Raw genomic sequence first — 21798 nt, 5'->3', positions numbered from 1 at the left:
ATTACATCATATCATGCACTAGTAAAAAAAGGGAAAATATATTTATAAAACATTAACAAACCATAGAAATAATAAGACTATTTGAGTATTTAAAAGATTTTGGAGCCATTGTCCTGCTATAGGGAGGCTGCTGCCTTTGTGCTTGGTCTGCAGCTTTGTTTAGGTGTTTGGGAGATATCAAAGTGATATTCACATGAATCACAGGACCCAAGGTTTCCCAGCAGAACAGATCATCAATATATTCAATTCACCAGTCAGATTTTATTGTTGTGGTTAATGTGTCAGCTGCCTGGAAGTTGAGAAATCCTTCGCTTTGTGTTTACTTTGTGTTATTTTCTGAGCATGTTAGTATTCTGGCTTCAAACCCAACAGATCTGACTCTAAGCTTGGAGTTTATTCCTCTTTTTACCGGCCTTGATTTGCTATACAATAGATTTTAGCTACATAAGCCTCTGTGACTTATTGTAACCCTGCTATTGCTGTGCTGGCATAACTTTGCAGTATTGTTTGTTTCTCAGGTAATATTAGCTGCTGTATGTATATCCCTGCCACAATCAAGGTGATCCTGAGATTACCACAGAGAGGCATGATGTTCTCTTTGTTCACAGTATCATCTTCTTTTCATAACATTTTTTTTAACCTTTAAGTGTTTTGTGACCAGAAAGTTCCTCATCATCCCAAATTGAGTCGTAACCGTTCACATGCACATAAATGTATTGCAGAAACAGCACAAAGCCTTTCGTGTGCTGGATGGAGTCCCACAGTTTGCATGACAACACACTCGGATATTGCTAAATCAAAAAGTTCCACAGTGACTGCACCCTGAAGCATTTCCAAAAGAACTTTGGGTGCAAAATATTGACGCTCAGCAACATCATGTGGAACAACTTATAATCACACATACACACCACTTGCTTAAGAGCAGAGCAGAGTAGCACTTTAATGTCCCTGAGAGGCAATTTGGCTTATACACAGCAATCAGTAATAACAAATACATACAAGCACAGCAATAAATTGAAATAAACAGTGAACGCAAAATACACAAAAACTGAAAGAAGCCAGAAACCAGACAAAATGGCTTTTGTTTAAAAAGCCAGTACCTGATGGATTGAATGACCTCATGTCTTTCCTTTTTATTGCTGAGAAACAACTTTACCAAACAAACCCTGACAGTAACAGTCACATAAAAGTCACTAAGACAAAAGACTGCATGGAGCAGTGTTATGGGGTTGGATAGGATAAAGAATGACCTCATATGTATAACTGCCACTTCTAAGGAAGTAGAACCTCCATCCTGATGGAAGTAAACTGAACTTATCCAAAAGGCGGCTTTTAAATTTGCAGCAGTGCTTTCACACTTCCTGCATTTTCATTTTTTGTCAGATTGAGATCAACAGATCATGAAAAAAACAAATCTTCAAAATAAAGAACACTTTGATAATGACATTGATGAATCATTTATAAACACTAAAAACTTTGTCAGGTTAGACGATACAGTCATACTGGTGACACTAGTGTCCTAGTTCTAAGTTGATAACAGCCTGTTTTATCAATTGGTCCATGTGTGCAGTCCAGACCAAAATACTTTTTAAAAGCCAGTAGATCAATACCACGTCTCGCCCTGGTCCAGTCACCACTGAGCAGCTGGACTTTAGATAGGTTTTTATGTTGGTTTTCTTGTTGTTTTTTGTGTGTTTTTAAGTAGTGTGAGCAGCCGGTGACACGCCATTCATTTCTACACCATCAGCCCAGTTCGTGATAACTTTGCCAATTTATTACTTAGCAAACTAAGTATTTCCTGATAATCAAATACCTGGAAAACCAAAACTTGCATCAGCCTCAGATGATTTCTGTGAGGCCAGGTGATTAGCCAGATTCTGCATTGTCTGACTCAAAACATAAAGGATCATATCTATGCTTTATCATCTGAGGAGGCTTTCCTTAACTAAAGCAGAGAAAACACAAAGGAAAGGGAGAACGTGACCAGTTTTTGGATAAATTGTCATCCTCTTCCTCCTCCTCACCTCAAGCCTGATCTCCTGAACTGAAGTCAGGTTCAAACATACGAAAATGTGCGTAAACGAGCTCATTGATTCCCGTTGTTGTCAGCCAGAGCTGTTGGTCCTACAGCAGCCACTGTAACTAGGATTAACTACTGACATCTATTGGTAACATTTTACTGTAACAGTTGCATGCAGCCTTCTTTGTCTTTGGATACCCGCAATCTCTCTTTTTGTGGCACACAGGCATGTGCCCATCACCACCTCCTCTCTAGATTTTTGTTGTTGTTGTTGTTGTTTTTCACTTGAGTTGTATTTTTACATGATATTGAATCATCCTAATCAATGCTAACAATCCAAGATCAAAAGTATTGACAGAAATACTCTTCTTTTGTTTAGTTCTGACTCCCTGATGTTAACAGGTTAATCGAAGGTAGCATTTTACTTTACTATCATGAAAAACATTAAATGCTGATGTTAACATGAACACTTTTTAGTAGATTTTTTTTTTTTAAAAACAGTTGAAAATTTCTCCACGTCCCATCCACGTTTGGGACCTCTTTCTCCTGTGGACTTGTTCCAAAAGTGCATCGCTGTGTTTTTGGGTATTAACTTCCAAGTACAGTTCAATTTGTTTTTGTTTTATTAACTTTTATCCTTTTCAATGCTTTACTTGTAAACAATTCCCTTGCTTTTATTTTGAAAGTTAAGTGGCGCTAACCAGCTAACTTTGGCCCTTTCCTGTCTTCTGTTTCCCTCTTTCGAGGCTGACCAGTCAATATTCAACAACTGTATTAAATCAAACTTGCTTTAATGGGATCCAGAACACTTCCATGTGTTTTCGTCCCCCTCACTGGCACAATGACATTGTTCCGACAGGCTCAGTTTAATGGACCCACACAGCACATAAATACCCTCGATCTCAGTTTTTATGTCTGCTGTTGTGAAAGCAGAACTTTTGTTTGTGTTAACACAAAATGCAGATCTAACATAATGATGTAGCAAATCATGAGCGGGTCACTTACTCTTTCAGTTTCACAGTTAAACAGTACAAAAGTTAAAAATTTGTTTTTTTTTATTTGTATTTTACAAAATGTAATCACTTTTTTTATTCAAAATAAGAGTGTCTGCAAACTTTTTCAGTTTTCTCAGTAGTACAACTAATTATTATCAATAAATCAGCAACCAAACCTCCCTGCAGTAGACTGGCAACCAAAGACCAGGCATAGATTTGGGGAGAATAGAAGTGACACATAATGGCATTGACATGGTATTCATTCACCTTTGCAAGTACAGAACGTAATGAATATCAGATATTCATTCTTTATGTTCTGTATTTATTTTTATTCTGACGTGGAGACAAATGATTCATAGATGGATGGATGGGCTGCCCTGAAAATTTAAGTTCTGAACTTCCTGAATCTCTGCAGTGGAGCCAGTGATTGCAAACATTAGCACAACTATCTGACACGATAGCTTCTCCTATGGGAAATACAGCAGGTTCAAAAGCACCAGCTCTTATATAATGCAAGATTAAAACACCTGTTCAACTTTTCTTTGTATCACTGGTATAAAAGAGGGATTGGGAAACCACATGAGGCTGTTTCATTAAATGGCTAGTATCAAAGAAGAGACAATAACAGTATGTTGAACACGAAGACGTGCGGTTTTGAACAATTAAATCTGTTCAACCAGTCTTCCCTGCCTCAGTATAGACTGGTGGGATGGCAACCTGTCACCATGGCTACGCAAATTATGTTATAGTGGCAATGTGCACTGGAAGACCCCAATTATGAGGTGTCTCTGCATACAAGACCTAGTGCCAGATGATATGACAACATGTGCTATAAATTTGGTGAATACCGTTTCTAGTGTTAGGCTGTTCTTACACACTTTTCATGTGATTTTTGCAAATTTACCTCCTATAAGATATTTGGCTACCTGATAGTACCATATCACCCCAATAGAGTACTTTGCTCTTAGCGAGCACTTACTATATTCCATCAGCATGTTGGCCGTTGCCTCTGTTCACTTGGAGCTCATAACTTTAATTATCATTATATCCTTTTATTTCCAGGATCTTCATTTACATCAATTGTTTGAATTTGTCTGATGGATGTTGTACCTCGGGTCTAGCTTGAGATCCTGAGAAGTACTGGAGCTTAGCTTTAGGACTGCTGATGCAATCCAGGAGTGAGCTACATTCCCATAAAGAAACCCTGAAAAAGAACCTCTGGTTCTCTTTGCAACCACACTCAGTATCTCACTATGGGAAGCACCTTGTGGCGTAACCAATAACAGAAGCTCCACTACCACCACATCTTTCTAAAACAGACCAATCACTTCAAGGACATGGCATCCCCCTCCCCCTTTTTATAATAGCCCCTGGTTCCACACCAGGTACTCACTTTCTTTCCTGTGAAGATCATTAGAGTGGTCCTGGACCATAGAGCATGACATGCATTGCCAGAGGTTACAGTTTGCAATGAAACCATCCAGTTTCAATAGCACGGCATGTTCATTGGGTGCAGGGGGAGCTGAAAGGGCTTCGGACAGCAAAGTTTCTTCTCTTGTAGGCTGAAGGGCAGGAAGCAATGCACTGGAAAAGATAATAAATGGATTTATGTTCCCTCAATTCTCACTTCAGCAAATACAAATTCATAATTTTGAATGCCTTTTAGGGCATAGTCTAAGAATAGCAGACCCTCTTTTTCAGACTGGCACTCACCCTTGGGGTTTTCTCCAAGTTTGTTAAGGCAACTCTGAACCCTTGGCAGGCGGCAGGGCTCAGTGTGTTTGTATATTTGAAAGATTTTCTAGTATGTGTGAAGAGGCACTGGAGAAAAACACCCAGGCACTATTATGCAGCCTGTCTGGCTTGATTTTCATCATCAATTGTATCAAGAGTGTGCCGTCTCCCACTCTGAATATTAAATATCTGGACCTTGAAATGAACCGTTTCTTTTCAGGGTTTTCTATCGAGAGGTTGCATGAAGAAAATTTTCCTGCACATTGCTCTGTTTCCCAAGGGAACCATGGTCTCTATTTCTTGCTGCTCCTGAAAAATTGTCATGTCTCGGTCAGGACAGAATGCAACAGTGGTGGTGTATATAAACTGTCAGGGATGCACTTGTTTCGTGACATTACACAAGCTTTCTCTCTGCCTGATTATGTGGAGCAGCAAGCACCTCCTGCCGACTCATGTTCCTGGTGTGTTGAACACCAGAGCAGATTTGCTCTCCAGAGGGAAACCACTGTACGTGGAGTGGATGCTCAACCACAAAAAAGTCCATCAGCTGTGGGTCACGTTCAGACAGATGTCCATAGATCTGTGCGTTTTCATGCAATGCAAACAATGTCCTTTGTTCTTTAAGAAATGAGGGAGTGTTCTTGAAGTGACTGGTGTGTATATTAAACAGGCATAGTGGTAGTAGAGCATCCATGACTGGTCATGCAAGTGGAGCTGGGTCTTCAGAGAACTGGGATTACCCTGGTAACCAAGCATTAATGAATCCCTGTTTTTTTGATAAGAGAGTGAAACATTTCAACAAAACTTCCCTACTTGCTTGGGCACCGAAAAACGTGCTTAGAATAAGTATGGAGGGGCTGGTCGGCCATCCTAATATATGGGGCAGAGCCTTGAGTGTAGCTCAGCAGGTCACTGGTGCTTCTGTAGTTCATCATGCCAAAGCAGTTCTCTATAGAGAAAGATGTAACGTTAGAAAAAGAACTTTGTCTCAAAAAGAAATGAACTGACTTCCATTAACTGAGGACCGAGGTCTACTATTACAAGTTTGTGTGTGGATGGCACTTTGATATGGCCCAAGCCCACAAAACTACTCCTGAAACCATTCATGAGGCTGCGTTTGTCACATATGTCAGGCAGAGATGCATGTGATAAAACAAGGCAAGATAAACCAATACTTTTTAATCATATTTAAAGAACCACAATTGCTTGAAGTAACCCATGTTATGCTCATCGAATGCCTCAGACCTTCTCTCTGTTTTTCAGCTGTCCCTTGGCGATGAACAAAGCGAAGTGACGCGGAATGGCTATGAATCTAAGGAGCTGGTGTACTTGGTTCATATTTACTGCCAGGTAAGACTGCAAACTCCTGTGCATTGGTGGTGCATTAGTGTGTGTATGTAAAACAAAAAACAAACTTGGCTGTGGGAAGTCTTTATTGTTCAAGCTTGGGTCCTCTACCAGAGGCCCGGGAGCTTGAGGGTCCTGCATAGCATCTTAGCTGTTCCCAGGACTGCAGTGTTCTGGAGAGAGATCTCAGATGTTGTCGATGGGATCTGCTGGAACCACTTGCCCAGTTTGGAGGTCACTGCCCTAAGTGCCATCACCAGTTTGTCCATCTCTATCTGGAAGTCCCACATGATCTTAGCTTGGTCATTCTCAACCACCCTAGGGGGCACATTTCATTTTGACCTTGTGATTTCTAGGCCATACTCAGCACATACTTTACTGACAGGCTTGTTCCTGAGCTGCTGCTGTTTCTGTGCCGTCTTTCAGTCTCAATATCATCCATCATTCTATCTGCCGGTGGCACATGCTGTGAGAAAGTGTAGTGACTACACTGATATAAAACCAATAAATTATACCTGCTTTAAATTTGACTGTTGTTGTCTCTAACTTTGCACAGTGATGAAGCATTCCTTGTCATTTTGGATCAACTTCTAAAGTTCCCATTCAATTATTTTTTTTTTTTAGATAAACTTCAGTAATGTGTGCCAAGTCTTCTCCACTATGTCAAAATGGCAACTTTTCAATCTAATGTTCGAGAATCAGATGATATTTGGCAAGTTGGTGGGTGCTGAGCAACTATTGTTGGTCTGGTCAGTCCTGTGCTTTGAGGCACAGGGACTAGCTTGATGGAGATATTAGCTTCATATAAATCTGAACATATTTATTTATTTATTTATTTATTTATTATTTATTCTTTGTATTGCAGTCACTCAACTTTTTAAGTGTGTCTTATAATTTGTATAACGATACACAAACCACATATGCTCCTGTTTAGCCGAACACATACACCTCAAATGTTGAATAGCACCTGTTAAGATATCACCAGACTTCTCCCTCTCAACAGGTCATTTCTGAAATGCCTACGCTGTTATCTGAAAGAAATCAAAGTTATGTAGGAAATGAAAAGAGCTGTGGATGAATGCCACAGCTGGGAGAGTGATTTGAAGAATGTGGGAAGGAAGGCTTCACAGTTCAAATCCTTCGACTCATTTTCAGAAAGAACTAGAAACAGGTTGTTGCATGTTTTATGGAGTATTTTTATTCTTTTACTTTGACTGAAAAATCTAAATTTCAAAGCTAATTGGCTAAATTTAAGAAAAGCACTGATTTTATTTAAAATTAATTGAAAATTTACAAATCTTTACACAACTGGATTCAACCAGATACATGAAGTACAGCAAACAAACAGACGTGCAAACCAGATGCTCATAAGCTTTGTGTTGTGACACATTTTTATTCCAGTTTCATGCATTCAAATGTACAGATTATCTTCCATTTGCAGCACCATGGCAATGGCACACAAGTATGTGGCAGGGCACTTGGAAATTGTAACTACTTAAAGTCATTGGAATTACTGCTTAATCTACACTAACCCTAACCCCAAACAAACAACAAGCACAGCAGTGAGACAGTTTCAGTTCCACAAACCCAGATAGGAGGGTTAACTTGGAGAAGCATCTGTAAGTGGGACAGGGAAGCATCGAGTTCCCCAAGCCAACAGAGCTCTCCCAGTGGCATCTCTCCCAGCCAGCACTTTAAAACAGCACTGGATTCAGTGGGCTGAGTGTTGCACTGCAGTCCCACTCGTGCAAGTCCTTGCCTCAAAGACAGTTTTTCTAGGCCAGATCAAAGCAGAAGACTTTTTTTGAACACTAGTTTCTCTGAGAGGGTTTTGAGGTTTCTTGTTGTTTAAAACAGAAATAGCCAATACACGGAGCAACTGTTAATTAAGTTAGATTTAATTTAGTGGTTTGAAATCAAAATTATTCTATTGTTTATTCTACAAGCGAGGGCTGGATAAGGTGTCGATGATCAGTGAATACTTTTTAATACAAAGTAGACAAATCTGTGGGCGACTTGAGCCCCTTTTTAGATTTTTTTTAAAACATTTTTTTAAATCTTAGATACTCTTCCATTGATTTAGAGGCACAGATAATTTGTTTCCATGTTTTATCAGTCTGTTTATGAGGAACGTTTGTAAAACAGTGTACAGACTTGGCCTTTTAAACTCTAACAAGACAAACAATGAAGTGCTACATATATAAGAACTCTTTATCATTTGTTGCAAATTGCATGTAAAATGTTTCCTACTCTCAAGCTTATGTTGTATCTGACAGCTAAGCTCTGCTTTTTATCATTTGAATTTAACCTTAGCCCAATTTAATAGAAATATGTATCCCTTCAGTCAACTGTTTGTGTTCTCTCTCCTTCTTTTTGGCGGTTACGCTTGCATTGCTGTTCTGAAGGGTCGAAGTTGGATTGTGAAGCGCAGCTATGAGGATTTTCGTGTCCTGGACAAACACCTGCACCTCTGCATCTACGACCGACGCTTCTCACAGCTGCCTGAGCTGCCTCGATTGGACAGTCTGACTGATCAGTCTGAGGTATTGGAGCATCCAGGGACTGTGAGCAAAATCAGTGCCTTATTTTGATCAATACCCTCAAGGCTTATTATTTTTACATTATGTATGCAGAAACTGTAGATTTGTGGAAACCTGTATGGCTTAAATCCCAAAGTGATTTGTAGTCTTGCTGTTACAGACTATTATCAGTATTCTGAGCCAGACTCAAGCTTAGATCAGAGAATAATAATAATAATAATGATGGATTGCATTTATATAGCGCTTTACAATTCCACTATTCATTCACTCTCACATTCACACACTGGTGGAGGCAGCTACAGATGTAGCCACAGCTGCCCTGGGGCAGACTGACAGAAGCGAGGCCCCTCTGGCCATCACCAGTAGGCAGCACGTGAAGTATCTTGCCCAAGGACACAATGACCGAGACTGTCCAGGGCTCGAACCGGCAACCTTCTGGTTACAAGACGAACTGCCAACTCTTTGAGCCACGATCGCCCTTAGAATTCATTGTCATGAGGCATTAATATCGATAGTAGGAAGCAGTGGTTTACATGGTTTTTACATGACAGAACTTTGATCTCAAACATTCTGCTGATCAAAGTTTTACTGTTTTATAATGTCTCAATTTGGGGAATTGTGGTACCAGAAACTATAAAGCTAAATATCCCTTGTAACATTAGGTCAGAGCTAAAGTCATTTCAAGTTGTTTGTGTACTATTATGCAGACCTCATCATTAGCTGGAAAATGTGCTGCCTTTGTGAACACATAGCAAAAGCAAGCAGACTTTAAACCTTTAAAAGGGATCTTTAACTATAATGACTTGTTTTGGCAGCAGACTTTGAAATTTACTGTGTTTGTAATGAATTGTTGCACTAGTAAATGGCACTATTGTGAAGTAAATGTAATGACACTAACTGCTCTCTGTGTTTTTGTCCATATTTAGTCAGTTTCCCAGATGTTGTTGGCTTACCTCTCCCGGCTCTCAGCAATTGCTGACAACAAGATCAATTGTGGGCCTGCCCTCACGTGGATGGAGGTAAATACACTTCCTGTAAAAGAATAATTTAACTAAAGGACTGCTGAAGTTACACATAAGCATCTAGTATTTATTGATATAGATAAAGTAAATATTATCAGGGACTTCAAACATTCATAGGTATTAATTTATTCCTATCAATTGTAACTTAAGCCCTGCAGGTTGTCTTTGTACCCTTACACATTTTCAGTCTGGAAGCACCAATAGAAACATATTTAGTGCACTCTTATATTAGCATTTGTTAGCTGATGGCTGCTTCTGTTAACCTGATATGTACGTTTTGGGTTTGTGTTTTCATCAGGTGGACAATAAGGGGAATCATCTGCTGGTTCACGAAGAATCGTCCATCAATGTTCCAGCGATTGCTGCTGCTCATGTCATAAAGCGCTACACAGCCCAGGCCTCAGACGAGCTGTCCTTTGAGGTGACGGTCACGCCTTTTTCCTTTTTAATAGAAACAAATCTGTAGCTTCAACCATGTCACATACATGAGCGTTTATAGAGAGTAGAGATGGGGGAACATGATGTACTTTCTGGATGTTTTTGTCCACTGCACCCAGCTCTCACTTGTGACTCCTTGTAGCCGTTGCCATATAAAAGTCTGGGCAATGGCTTCCACAGAACCTGATGGTTGTGAATCATTCTGTTAATATCAGCTCCTTCACTAGCACACACAGAAGAGTGAGCTCCAGTGAGCTACCTGGATGTAACTGTCATGGTTCAATGGGCAGGAAGCTTGAGCCATCAAAGTGCTGTGGAGAACAGTTAGGTTACTGATGGGGCAAGGCATCACACACAAGCCTCAGCTTCATTAGCTTGCTGCCAGGAGAAAGTCCCTGATACAGAGATGATCCAAAGGTTGGCGATGAAACATGCTTAGGCAGGTTAATACTGGTTTTCCCTATAGCACCTCAACAAGGCAGGCTCTCCTACAGAGGTGCTAAAAAGATGCTGTTGCATCAACCCTGGCTCCTGGAAGGAGTTCACACAGGGCTGCTCTGCCTGGTGCACCTTAATTCACTCTGGAAAGGGACCATGATGAAGTGAGGTGTACAGAAGAGAAGAAGCAAAGATGCCAGCAGCAGAAAATGAGTGAGCCACAGAGTCTTGCAGTGGCTTATTCAAAGCTACGATTAGTCTGACCGGCCAGCTTTATTTTGCGGTGACGGGAGCCTTCAAAGGGCATAATATACATTTATGTAGATACATTTGTGTAGAGAGTTGTCGTGATGTCTAATTGACAGTGATGTGCACATTGTACCAGTCCAGAGAGCTAAGTGTGAAAGCAAAGACTTACCGTGGATCTACGGCCCTACCCTCACCTGTGGTCACGAGTTTTGGGGAGAGACTGAAAAAACAAGATCGTGGATATAAGCAGCGGAAATGAGCTTTCTCTGAAGGGTAGCCGCCCTCTCCCTTAGAGTTAATGTAACGAGTGCAGTCATTTGAGTAGAGCTGTTGTTCCTGTGCATTGAAAGGAGCAGTTAAGGTGGTTCTTGCATCTGACTAAGATGCCTCCTGGGTGCTTTCTGTGTGAGGTGCCTACCAGGAGGAGGCCACAGATAGACCTAGGAGACATTAGAGAGATTCTATTGCTTGGTGGGAGGTGACGGCTGGGGAGAGGGAGGTCTGGGTTTCTCTGCTTAGGCTGCTGCCCCTGCAACACCCCAGTTAAGCGGAAGATGTATGGATGTTGTCTTTAAAGGACAAATATACATATATGTAGAGAGTTGTCTCTGTTTCATTAGCTTCAGTAACTCAGTGTAGTCTATTGTTGCTTTGCTTTCATTTATCTCTGACTAACTGGTGTAACTTTGTATGATGTAAGATAAATCACTGTGGCGGGGTGTGTTCTGCGGCAGCAGGAGAGCTGCAGCCGTTGAGTGTACTGTTACAGCAACCGTGTGTGCGAGAAATAAAGTATGCTGCAAAGCATGTTTGGGTCTGCCATGGTCATTCACAATCACTTTTATTACAACAGCATGTGACTGCTCCCTCTCCAAAAGCTGTACTGGAGTTTCAAACTTTTTTTAAAGCTGTACTAAATTCTGGAAATAAAGATTTCTACATGCTGATTCCCTAAACAGTAAAAAGTGACTGTCCAGTAGGGGTGGGGGAAAAAATCGATACTGTGTAGTATCGTGATATTTTGTTTGCTAATAATGTATCGATACAGGGACAGCAGAAATCGATATTTTGTTACAAAAAAAGTTTTTGTGGACTGGAACTCTGACTTCAGAGCATGTTGATCAGCTCCTTTTTCTGAGCAAGAATCCTGACATTCCTTCACTGTCCAAATGTGTTTAACTTGTTTTTTGGCAGCAATAAACATTACAGTTTACTTTTTTTAATTTAAGACATGTTTTATTTTAATTAAGTTTAAAACTTTTTTATTTAATGTAAAATTATATTTTGTTTTAATTTACTTTCAAATTCTTCAGTTGCTGAATGGGCTGCATAGTTTTCATAAATTGCATAGCTCAGAATAGCTATAATTGTACCAGATGGTTGCATTCAGTTAAGTTGGACTAGACTGTAATACAAACCGTTCAGTTTGTCAACAATAAAACTGACAGAAATGAGAGAAAGACTGAGTGTGAGACTTTGATATTAGATCAAATGAATATTGATAAAGTTTACCTTTATGTACAGAATCTGAATATCGCAAAATATTTTAAAAAATTGCAATAATATTGTATCGTGCGTTAAGTATTGTGATAATATCGTATCGTGGGATGTATGGTGATTCCCACCTCTACTGTCCAGTGACTTACACCTTAAAATTCTTAGTAGACCCATGCTGTGTTACTGAGGCAAAACCCTGATAGAGACAACAGCTTATGAATGCTTGTTTTGTCGATGACTAGTATTAGCGCACACTCTCACTTACTCTGTGTCAAAATATGAGAGTGAATTCTTTACACCTATTTTTTAAACTGGCTTTGTAGCAGTTAATGTTACACAGATGGTGATACAAGAGGAAAACGAACTGAAACAGCAATAAAGATGCCTTCGGTCCAGATATTACCAGTAAATAAATATGAAAACTGAGTAGGTGTTTGTTTTTTTGTCTTTCAAGACAGGCTTTTCAGCTCTAAACAATCCTTACTAAATATGCACTTGTAAGAGGAAGTCAGCTTAGATGTATTGTCGTTTCAGTTATAACAATCATTGATGTCAGCTTGTTACTCTCTGCAGGTTGGCGACATCGTGTCTGTGATTGACATGCCCCCTAAAGAGGACACCACATGGTGGAGGGGCAAGCATGGTTTTCAGGTACGCTGCTCACAAAGCACCTTGAAACAGAAACTCACACAAAGCACGCACGTTCTTTCCCTCTGGCTGTAAACTTTTGATATGACTTGTATTTGAGGTTTTCAAGGACAAGGAGCTTCTTTGTAAAGTAAACTTCAAATATTTAAGAGTCTGCTGAAAGGCAAAGGGAGATACAAATCCACCTTCATGTGAAGCTTTGGGGGAGATTACATGGTGCATCTGAGTTAATTCATATTCCTACGCTGTGTGCATATATAGTCAGTCATGTGCTGTTCATGGTTTTATCTGCTCACACATAACCCTGAGCATTATGCAGTGTGAGCATGATTTTCTCTTGGTACTAAAAATATTGCATGTTTCGTGAAAGAAGATAAAACCATGAACAGCACATGACTGAAGTTAAAGGAGCTGTGTGTAACCTGGCAGCCACAGCTGTTAGAAAACTGCAATGGACTTTGTCAGAGTGTTTATATTGAGTCTAAGTTGACTGATGAGACAAAGCAACCAATGCTAGATACATGTTGTGTAGTTGGCTAACCCCGCTATGTTGGCTGTTACTGTAAGAAGCAAGTGTTAGCATGTATATTTACCTTGTGCAATTGATTTACTGATGCCTGAAATCAAGGCTGTTTGATGTTATTACAGAAGTTGGTACACAAGTGGGTATAATGCATTAGCTGTTAGCAAGCTAGCCAACTAGCATTAACACTAAGACTTAATTTTGCTAGTGGCAGAATTAGCCAGCTGTCTCTTAGCTGCAATGTAAGAATATATGTGATGCCATTCTTGGCCATTCTTAGCATATATAATGTAAAGAATAACTTAGGCATTCCATTTTCAAATTACTTTGTATGCTAATATTCACATAAAGTAATTTAAAGAATTGATTTGCTAAGTAATCAAATGGAGCATACTATGGTGTTGTTAGCATAGCTGTTATTGGACACATGTTCATACTGTTAAAGCCCTATGTCATTCTACAAATGTCATTAAAACTTCATTAACTAAACAAACTGCTTCCATATTAATAGCATTTGGCTCCAGCTTCATGCATCCACTTAGCTCTTATTGGCTACTGAACTAATTGGCGTTATAAAGGGGGCATTGGCACATTCAAAATTTCTTAGTTTTCACTCACAGAAAGCACAAACCTGTTGGACAATCTATACCAAGGAGCAGGCCATATTGTAAGAGGCATAAACACTATAAAAAGCAGTGCGGAGGTCCTGTTCAGTTAATGGAGGTAAGGTACCAATCAGCTGCTGCTGCCCAAGTTAAAATACCTGTCGGTCAAAGTAGTCACAATACTGATGAAGTTAGTCAAAAAGCTTGCTTAATCACTATTTAACATGAATCCTATCAGTCTAAGAAAACACTTAAATCGACAGTTGTATTTTGAAATGAAGGTCATCAATAACACAGGAGAACAGTATGTCCACTGTGTTTGTGTGTATGAAACTTTTACCCAGACAAGTGTATACAAAACACTGTGGGCAAGATTTGCTAAGTGGGTGTTCAGGTGTAAAGGAGGCCAGCATTCAAGCCAAACAGGGGGCTGCGTTGGTGGTGCTTAACTGGTGAAACAGTGAAAATGATCTAGAAATTAATTAATTAATGCGCTTAAAAGAAGACACCAAAGCCCGATGTGGACGTTTATAATACTAATTTTACAGCAGTTGCTTTTCCAGGTTTTTGATAGGTCACATCATCGGCTGGAAGATGTTGCCTTACGCCGAGCTCGGCCTTCTGCCTGACAAGTCTTTATTTTTGACAGATCCCCCAACATTATCACCCCCGCTGCTTCTCCTGACTGGCTCCGTCCAAATAAATGCAACACCCCAGGCAACAGTGGGTGCAGTGTTATACAGGGAGTGCAGAATTATTAGGCAAATGAGTATTTTGTCCACATCATCCTCTTCATGCATGTTGTCTTACTCCAAGCTGTATAGGCTCGAAAGCCTACTACCAATTAAGCATATTAGGTGATGTGCAACTCTGTAATGAGAAGGGGTGTGGTCTAATGACATCAACACCCTATATCAGGTGTGCATAATTATTAGGCAACTTCCTTTCCTTTGGCAAAATGGGTCAAAAGAAGGACTTGACAGGCTCAGAAAAGTCAAAAATAGTGAGATATCTTGCAGAGGGATGCAGCAGTCTCAAAATTGCAAAGCTTCTGAAGCGTGATCATCGAACAATCAAGCGTTTCATTCAAAATAGTCAACAGGGTCGCAAGAAGCGTGTGGAAAAACCAAGGCGCAAAATAACTGCCCATGGACTGAGAAAAGTCAAGCGTGCAGCTGCCAAGATGCCACTTGCCACCAGTTTGGCCATATTTCAGAGCTGCAACATCACTGGAGTGCCCAAAAGCACAAGGTGTGCAATACTCAGAGACATGGCCAAGGTAAGAAAGGCTGAAAGACGACCACCACTGAACAAGACACACAAGCTGAAACGTCAAGACTGGGCCAAGAAATATCTCAAGACTGATTTTTCTAAGGTTTTATGGACTGATGAAATGAGAGTGAGTCTTGATGGGCCAGATGGATGGGCCCGTGGCTGGATTGGTAAAGGGCAGAGAGCTCCAGTCCGACTCAGACGCCAGCAAGGTGGAGGTAGAGTACTGGTTTGGGCTGGTATCATCAAAGATGAGCTTGTGGGGCCTTTTCGGGTTGAGGATGGAGTCAAGCTCAACTCCCAGTCCTACTGCCAGTTTCTGGAAGACACCTTCTTCAAGCAGTGGTACAGGAAGAAGTCTGCATCCTTCAAGAAAAACATGATTTTCATGCAGGACAATGCTCCATCACACGCGTCCAAGTACTCCACAGCGTGGCTGGCAAGAAAGGGTATAAAAGAAGAAAAACTAATGACATGGCCACCTTGTTCACCTGATCTGGACCCCATTGAGAACCTGTGGTCCATCATCAAATGTGAGATTTACAAGGAGGGAAAACAGTACACCTCTCTGAACAGTGTCTGGGAGGCTGTGGTTGCTGCTGCACGCAATGTTGATGGTGAACAGATCAAAACACTGACAGAATCCATGGATGGCAGGCTTTTGAGTGTCCTTGCAAAGAAAGGTGGCTATATTGGTCGCTGATTTGTTTTTGTTTTGTTTTTGAATGTCAGAAATGTATATTTGTGAATGTGGAGATGTTATATTGGTTTCACTGGTAAAAATAAATAATTGAAATGGGTATATATTTGTTTTTTGTTAAGTTGCCTAATAATTATGCACAGTAATAGTCACCTGCACACACAGATATCCCCCTAAAACAGCTAAAACTGAAAACAAACTAAAAACTACTTCCAAAAACATTCAGCTTTGATATTAATGGGTTTTTTGGGTTCATTGAGAACATGGTTGTTGTTCAATAATAAAATTATTCCTCAAAAATACAACTTGCCTAATAATTCTGCACTCCCTGTAGTTTGTCTATGAAAGGATCTGGAACAATCCCCACATACCCACATGTATAGTTTTTGCTTCCTGACCATAACCAGATCCTATTGTGATTACAGCGATGAGGAACTAATTGTTCCTCATTTAGTTTGAGAACCTATATTTTAAAGGTTATGTGATGTTGGTGAATAGTCCAGCCCTAGCAGGATGTTTACTGATCATTTATGTTTAACTAGCTACAAATAACTAGCTTCCTCTGGATTAGAGTTTCTGAACACTTGAACACATGTAGGCTGGTCTATACTTATAGATGTATTATATGAATGAAAGGTTCACTCAGTTTGTCACATTTGAACTTTGTTAACAGTAAAAGCAAAGTGAAACTCAAACCTAGGATGTCTTGGTAGAACTGATGGAGTACAGTTTACACCAGCTGCACCACCAGTAGGGGGCAGTTGATGATGCCAGAAGTGGCCTGTCTGTACCACTAATACTCCTGTGTTTTATTGTATAATAAAACACCCATAATGGGTAAAGAGCAGCTCCCCCCCCCCCCCCCCCCCCCCCCCCAAAAAAAAAAAAAAAAGAAGATATGCAGAGTAAATGTCAAGTGAACAGTAAAACTCCCTTGGAGGATTTCAAACACCAGGTAGTGATGCAGGAAGGCAGGAGAGTGTGAGGAGAGGGAGGCATGTTAGTTTGCATGTCACAGCATAGGGTGTTGTGTGCTTTAACTAGCTTGCAAGCTTTGTTTCTTACTGTCCGCATTCTTTCAGATTTAAGAGCAACAAAACAGAGCTCATGGTTGTTGGTCTTACTTTTTTTTATTCTGTCACTGAATTGAAGCCTTCCTTCTCCTTTCCGTCAGGGAATCTTATTTAGAATAGGCTACTGTGCCACTATGCCACATAGGCTACTGCAACGTGTCCAAAACTCTGCTATCAGGGTTCTGACGCACATTTTACTGGTTTCCACAGTCTGGTCCACCTGGGCTGGCCCACAGTAAAATCCTCAATGACAGTTTCTCTTGACATGGCATTCAGTCTTTGAAACTTCACTGCTCTGACACTGGGTGGCTTTTAATTCCTCTTTACAGGCTTTGTAGCTCTGTAAACTACAGTCACACTTGGGAACACAGTGACTATGTACAAATGGAGTGTTGATGTGCAATGAACTTGCAATTGTATTGTTTTTCTTTTACCCCATCCGTAAAAGGCTGATGGGAGGATATTGTCGATAACTTGAACGAGGTGATGTAGGAGTTTCAAATTGATACCTTAGGTGTACGTACGAGGAGGCTGAGGGATAGCACTGTCAGGTTGCAGGTTGGGATTGAATGGGCTCAATAGATTTGAAAGTGAAAGTGAAATTCCTGCGACTAAGATAAGATAATCCTTTATTAGTCCCACACCTGGGAAATTTTGTGGAAATGGTGACGTGGTTTCTCCAGGATGCTGGTTTAATTGCAAGATAATATAGGTGCTCTGCAACCTCGCTTTTATGTTCAGTAAGAATACAGTGAGAATGCATCCAGGTGGAAACCTGGTTCTAGTTCCTTTTTTACACTGACATGTGTAGATGAGTTTTGCTCAGTCTATCTGCATGTATTAAGTCAGAGTTAGGCCTCCATCGTTTGGAGAGAGTGCCACCCACCAGGTGACGTGTGCAATTGCCTTGTGATTGAAAGGATTCACCCAGAGGCTGAGCATGCAACACCCTTCATTGTTGAATCCCATAACTACTTCCAATTGGTCAGCAAATGCAGAAAAAAATCAGTGCAGTCATCAACCAACAAGGCGGTTTGCCATCCTGTTTTTAATCTGAGTCATAAACAGACCCTTTTGAATCCCACTTTTTCCAGACTGCCATGTAATCTGACCTGCTAACATTATTTGCACTGTTTTTTTTGTATCCTTGGGTAACCTGAATGTCTATTTTTGCTAATTGAAGTTAATGTGATCATATTCAAATGTAAAACCTGCTACAAACCTAAATGACCCACTGTAATGATTTTATCTGAGTTTTGCTTCAGTTTAGAAGGGAAATGTTTATGTAATGTGATGACAAAATGGTAAAAATCAGCCATAAATCATATAACTGATATGGCAACCACTCCTTAACATCTCTATGCCCTTGGGTGCCATTATTGTCTTCTAAAATGTGATTGTATTTCCTCCCACCTCTCTCTGTGCTGTAACTCTTTCCAGGTTGGCTTCTTCCCCAGTGAGTGTGTGGAGCTCATAAATGACAAAGTGCCACAGTCCATGACCAACTCAGTGCCAAAACCAGGTACTTATTCTCCTCTTAAACTATTAACAGGAAGTGTGTTAGAAGGGCGTTATCACTGATGGCGGTTAATGTCTCACTGATATCGCTGAAGTTTCAGGAAAGAGTTCGATCTGTGGTGAGTGATTTGACTTTGGGTATATATTAGTGTGCATGCAGTGGTCTAACAGACTCTTTGGGTCAGTTTAATGTTTGGGTATTAAAAACAATAGATCCTTAGTGAATATTCTCACATTATTTGATCCTTTTACAATGCAGCAGGGGAAAAAATATTTGTTGGTAATATTGTAGTTGATACTTTTAATCTAAAATGAAATGGAACAATAAGAACTCTGTTACAGACGTCTAATATATAAGCAGGTTATGATTTTACTGTGAATGGAAGCCTGTAATTCTGACACATGATCAGCTGAAAGAGGCCTTTAATCATGATTTATTGACTCAGCCATATGCAAATCCTCTGCAAATAACTGCTAATCTATTGCTGTCCAGAGCAAACAGATAAGCTCTTTAGCACACTCCAGAGAGTGTCAAAGACAAGTGTATAACACAAACCCTCTCAGAATCAAAGAGAGCACTCGACAGTGTTTTTAGCGGCTTGAGCTAAACATTGTCATCAGAAATAGCTGCTCAGATCCTATTGCTGTAAGATGTCTTGAATAAATCCACATCACATGCTCCAAATTTAAACATTGATTCAACCACTATGACTCAGCGTCACAGCCAGCCCGCTGGCATTGGGTTGGGCAAGTGGAGCTGCTTTTCCAAACCATACCAAAGCCTCATTCTGGGGTCTCTGTTAAGTGAGGACACAAGACAAAAGAAGAAATTGAAGAAAAATAAAGTGTACCGTTAAAGTAGAGAGGGTGGTTATTGCTTGTGGGCTTTCTGGAGCTTTTCGATGCCCATGTTATCTGATGTGCAGCTCAAGTATCAAGCATAATGTTGTTGATCCTTCCAGATTGTGACTAATACCAAATGCATCTTGTTGCAGTGCACACACAGCACTCTATTCAGTCCGAGGCTAGACTGTGCCTGCTGTCCCACTCCCTTGCTTTTAAGTAATATCTCAATGCTTGTTTTTGTTTTTTGCATGAGCCCTATTTCTGAAATCAGAATATCTGCACGTGGTCAGGAACGTGATTTTGATATAGACACCAGATTGTCCTCTTATTGTTGATTAATTCTTCAATGATTGGGTTTCTATTCAGTGTATGAGCTAAAGTAGGGCTGTTCGATATATATAGGATGACGATATGAAAACGTTCATATTACGCTATCGTTTGTTTCATGGTGTCGCAACATAAACTGTTTACAGCAATATTTTATATCGTTTTGATGGTCACTGTAGTGGCTATATTAATTTCTTAAAGTTCTCTCTTTCTATTATATTTAAAATAACCACACTACGGACGGACAAGCGACTGTTTTTATGCTTTGTCGTTAGCAACAATGACGGGAAACCCAGCGTGTGGCTCCGCAGTCCGCTTGTTTATTTTCCACATAAACCTTTCACAATAAAGCTGAAGATCCTGTTGAGAAGGACCAGTCAAAACTAATCGAGGACCTAACGGTGCGTTCACACTGAACGCGATAGACGCGACCAGAGCTTCAGGTTTACATGTAAAGTCAATGAAGGAGCATGATGAAGCGCGACTGGGGGTCGCACGAAACTTCAGAAGTAGATTTGCGTCGTGAAAACGCTTTTCTGTCTGATTCGCGCAACCAAGTAGCGCAACTGATGCATTTGAAGCGCAAAGTAAAATACGCGCTGCAGTTTGTGTGGTGCATTTTGTGCATTCGCGCTTATCACGAATATGTCACGGAGCCTGGTGACGTGATGCTCTGACCCAGTTCAAAGGGTCCGGCCAAAGCCATTCATTCTAGCAATCAGTAGTTTTCTGATGAGGCAGCAGCTCTCCAGGGCAGAAACAATGTTCTTATTTTTCTCCTCCTTCTCCCTGAGGCTCTTCCACTTTAAGGGTCCTTCTTATTCCTGTCTCTCTGTAAATAGTTATATTTAATATATTTGCATTTAATGTTTTTCTGTTTGAGCATCTTCATATTATTTCAAAACCATTTTTGTAATGTAAGCAAAAAAGAGCTGTCAGGTGCTCAAAATAAACCTTAGACTCAAACGTTAGAACAGGCTTTTCCCCGCAGCAGTCTGTGTAATAAATACAAAGAAAAAGGCGGCCGTTACGACTTATGTCTAAAAATGTATGGTTTCACGCATCGGTCAAAACACTCGACTCCAGGTACACGACGCCCAGCTGAAAACACACAAGTCAAGTTGCCTGAGATTCACAGAATTTACAGAAAATGTAACATTTTTGTGATATATATCGTTGTCGGGACGATAAATGTCTTATATCGGAATATGAGATTTTGGTCATATCGCACAGCCCTAAGCTGAAGTCTTTGTTTCCTGAAACCGTGCAGATGGCCAACTGTAGTATTTACAGGACACTAAACGAGAATATCTTGGCTCAGGAGTATTATTATAAGTCACAGATTAAAAAGTGGAATGTCTTTGTACATGTTTCAAAATGTGCATCGTTTGCTCTCCACTGTCTCAGTACATCATTAATGCTGTTGCTATCTCATTGCACATGGATGTACAGTAGTGTTGGCATGTGTTTTGATTTGTTGCATTTGACTGTGACTCCTCTGCTTCAGCCTCCCCCTGCTCTGGCCTGCCGCCTGCTTCTTGGAGTCTCTTTCCCCCCTGTGCGTGTTGGTATACACACTCCACCTGCCTGTCTGCTCACACCACCCTCTCTTGTTCACACGCACATACATATAGAAATATTTTCACATTTACACTTTTTTTTATGATTTTGTACATCACAAATTTGATGAGCATAAGTAAAGTTATAATCCTTAAGATTTTAGTCCTGTTTGATTTATTGGCACTAACAATGTTTCATAAACTAGCTCCCCAAATTCTGCGGGCAATAAACAAAAGAAATTGCTGTCATATTTATCTTCCATCACTAGAACCAGTTCAATAAAAACCACCCCATTATTCATCTAATCAAAAGTTGTTTTTGCTGACTTGCAGTCATTTCATTCCTTTTTTTTATGTGCCACCCTAATACCTTTAGTGGCCCACCCCTATCAAAGCATTCTGAAGGCACCCCTGGTTGATGGAGCAACAACACGAGCAAGAGTGGCC

The 21798-nt window shown here is 40.3% G+C and overlaps 1 protein-coding gene across 3 annotated transcripts in view; it reads left to right on the top strand.

Moving 5' to 3' along the window:
- arhgap32b (Rho GTPase activating protein 32b) overlaps window positions 1-21798 on the top strand; it is a 114866-nt gene that overhangs the window by 68969 nt on the left and 24099 nt on the right. For 2 of the 3 annotated variants that reach the window (XM_084941537.1, XM_084941536.1), the window contains exons 6-11: window positions 6013-6099; window positions 8502-8639; window positions 9563-9655; window positions 9957-10079; window positions 12854-12931; window positions 18542-18623. In XM_084941537.1, coding sequence (XP_084797663.1) covers window positions 6013-6099; window positions 8502-8639; window positions 9563-9655; window positions 9957-10079; window positions 12854-12931; window positions 18542-18623 — 601 coding nt within the window. Of the gene's footprint in view, window positions 1-6012; window positions 6100-8501; window positions 8640-9562; window positions 9656-9956; window positions 10080-12853; window positions 12932-18541; window positions 18624-21299; window positions 21351-21798 lie in introns of all 3 variants that reach the window. The other variant, XM_084941535.1, reaches the window with a different exon arrangement.

This window comes from Perissodus microlepis, chromosome 10 (genome assembly GCF_051167445.1).
Source record: "Perissodus microlepis isolate ML-2025 ecotype Zambia chromosome 10, ASM5116744v1, whole genome shotgun sequence".
Lineage (NCBI taxonomy): Eukaryota > Metazoa > Chordata > Actinopteri > Cichliformes > Cichlidae > Perissodus > Perissodus microlepis.
The sequence above is the reverse complement of the archived record's forward strand: the minus strand, read 5'-3'. Positions and strand labels throughout refer to the sequence as shown.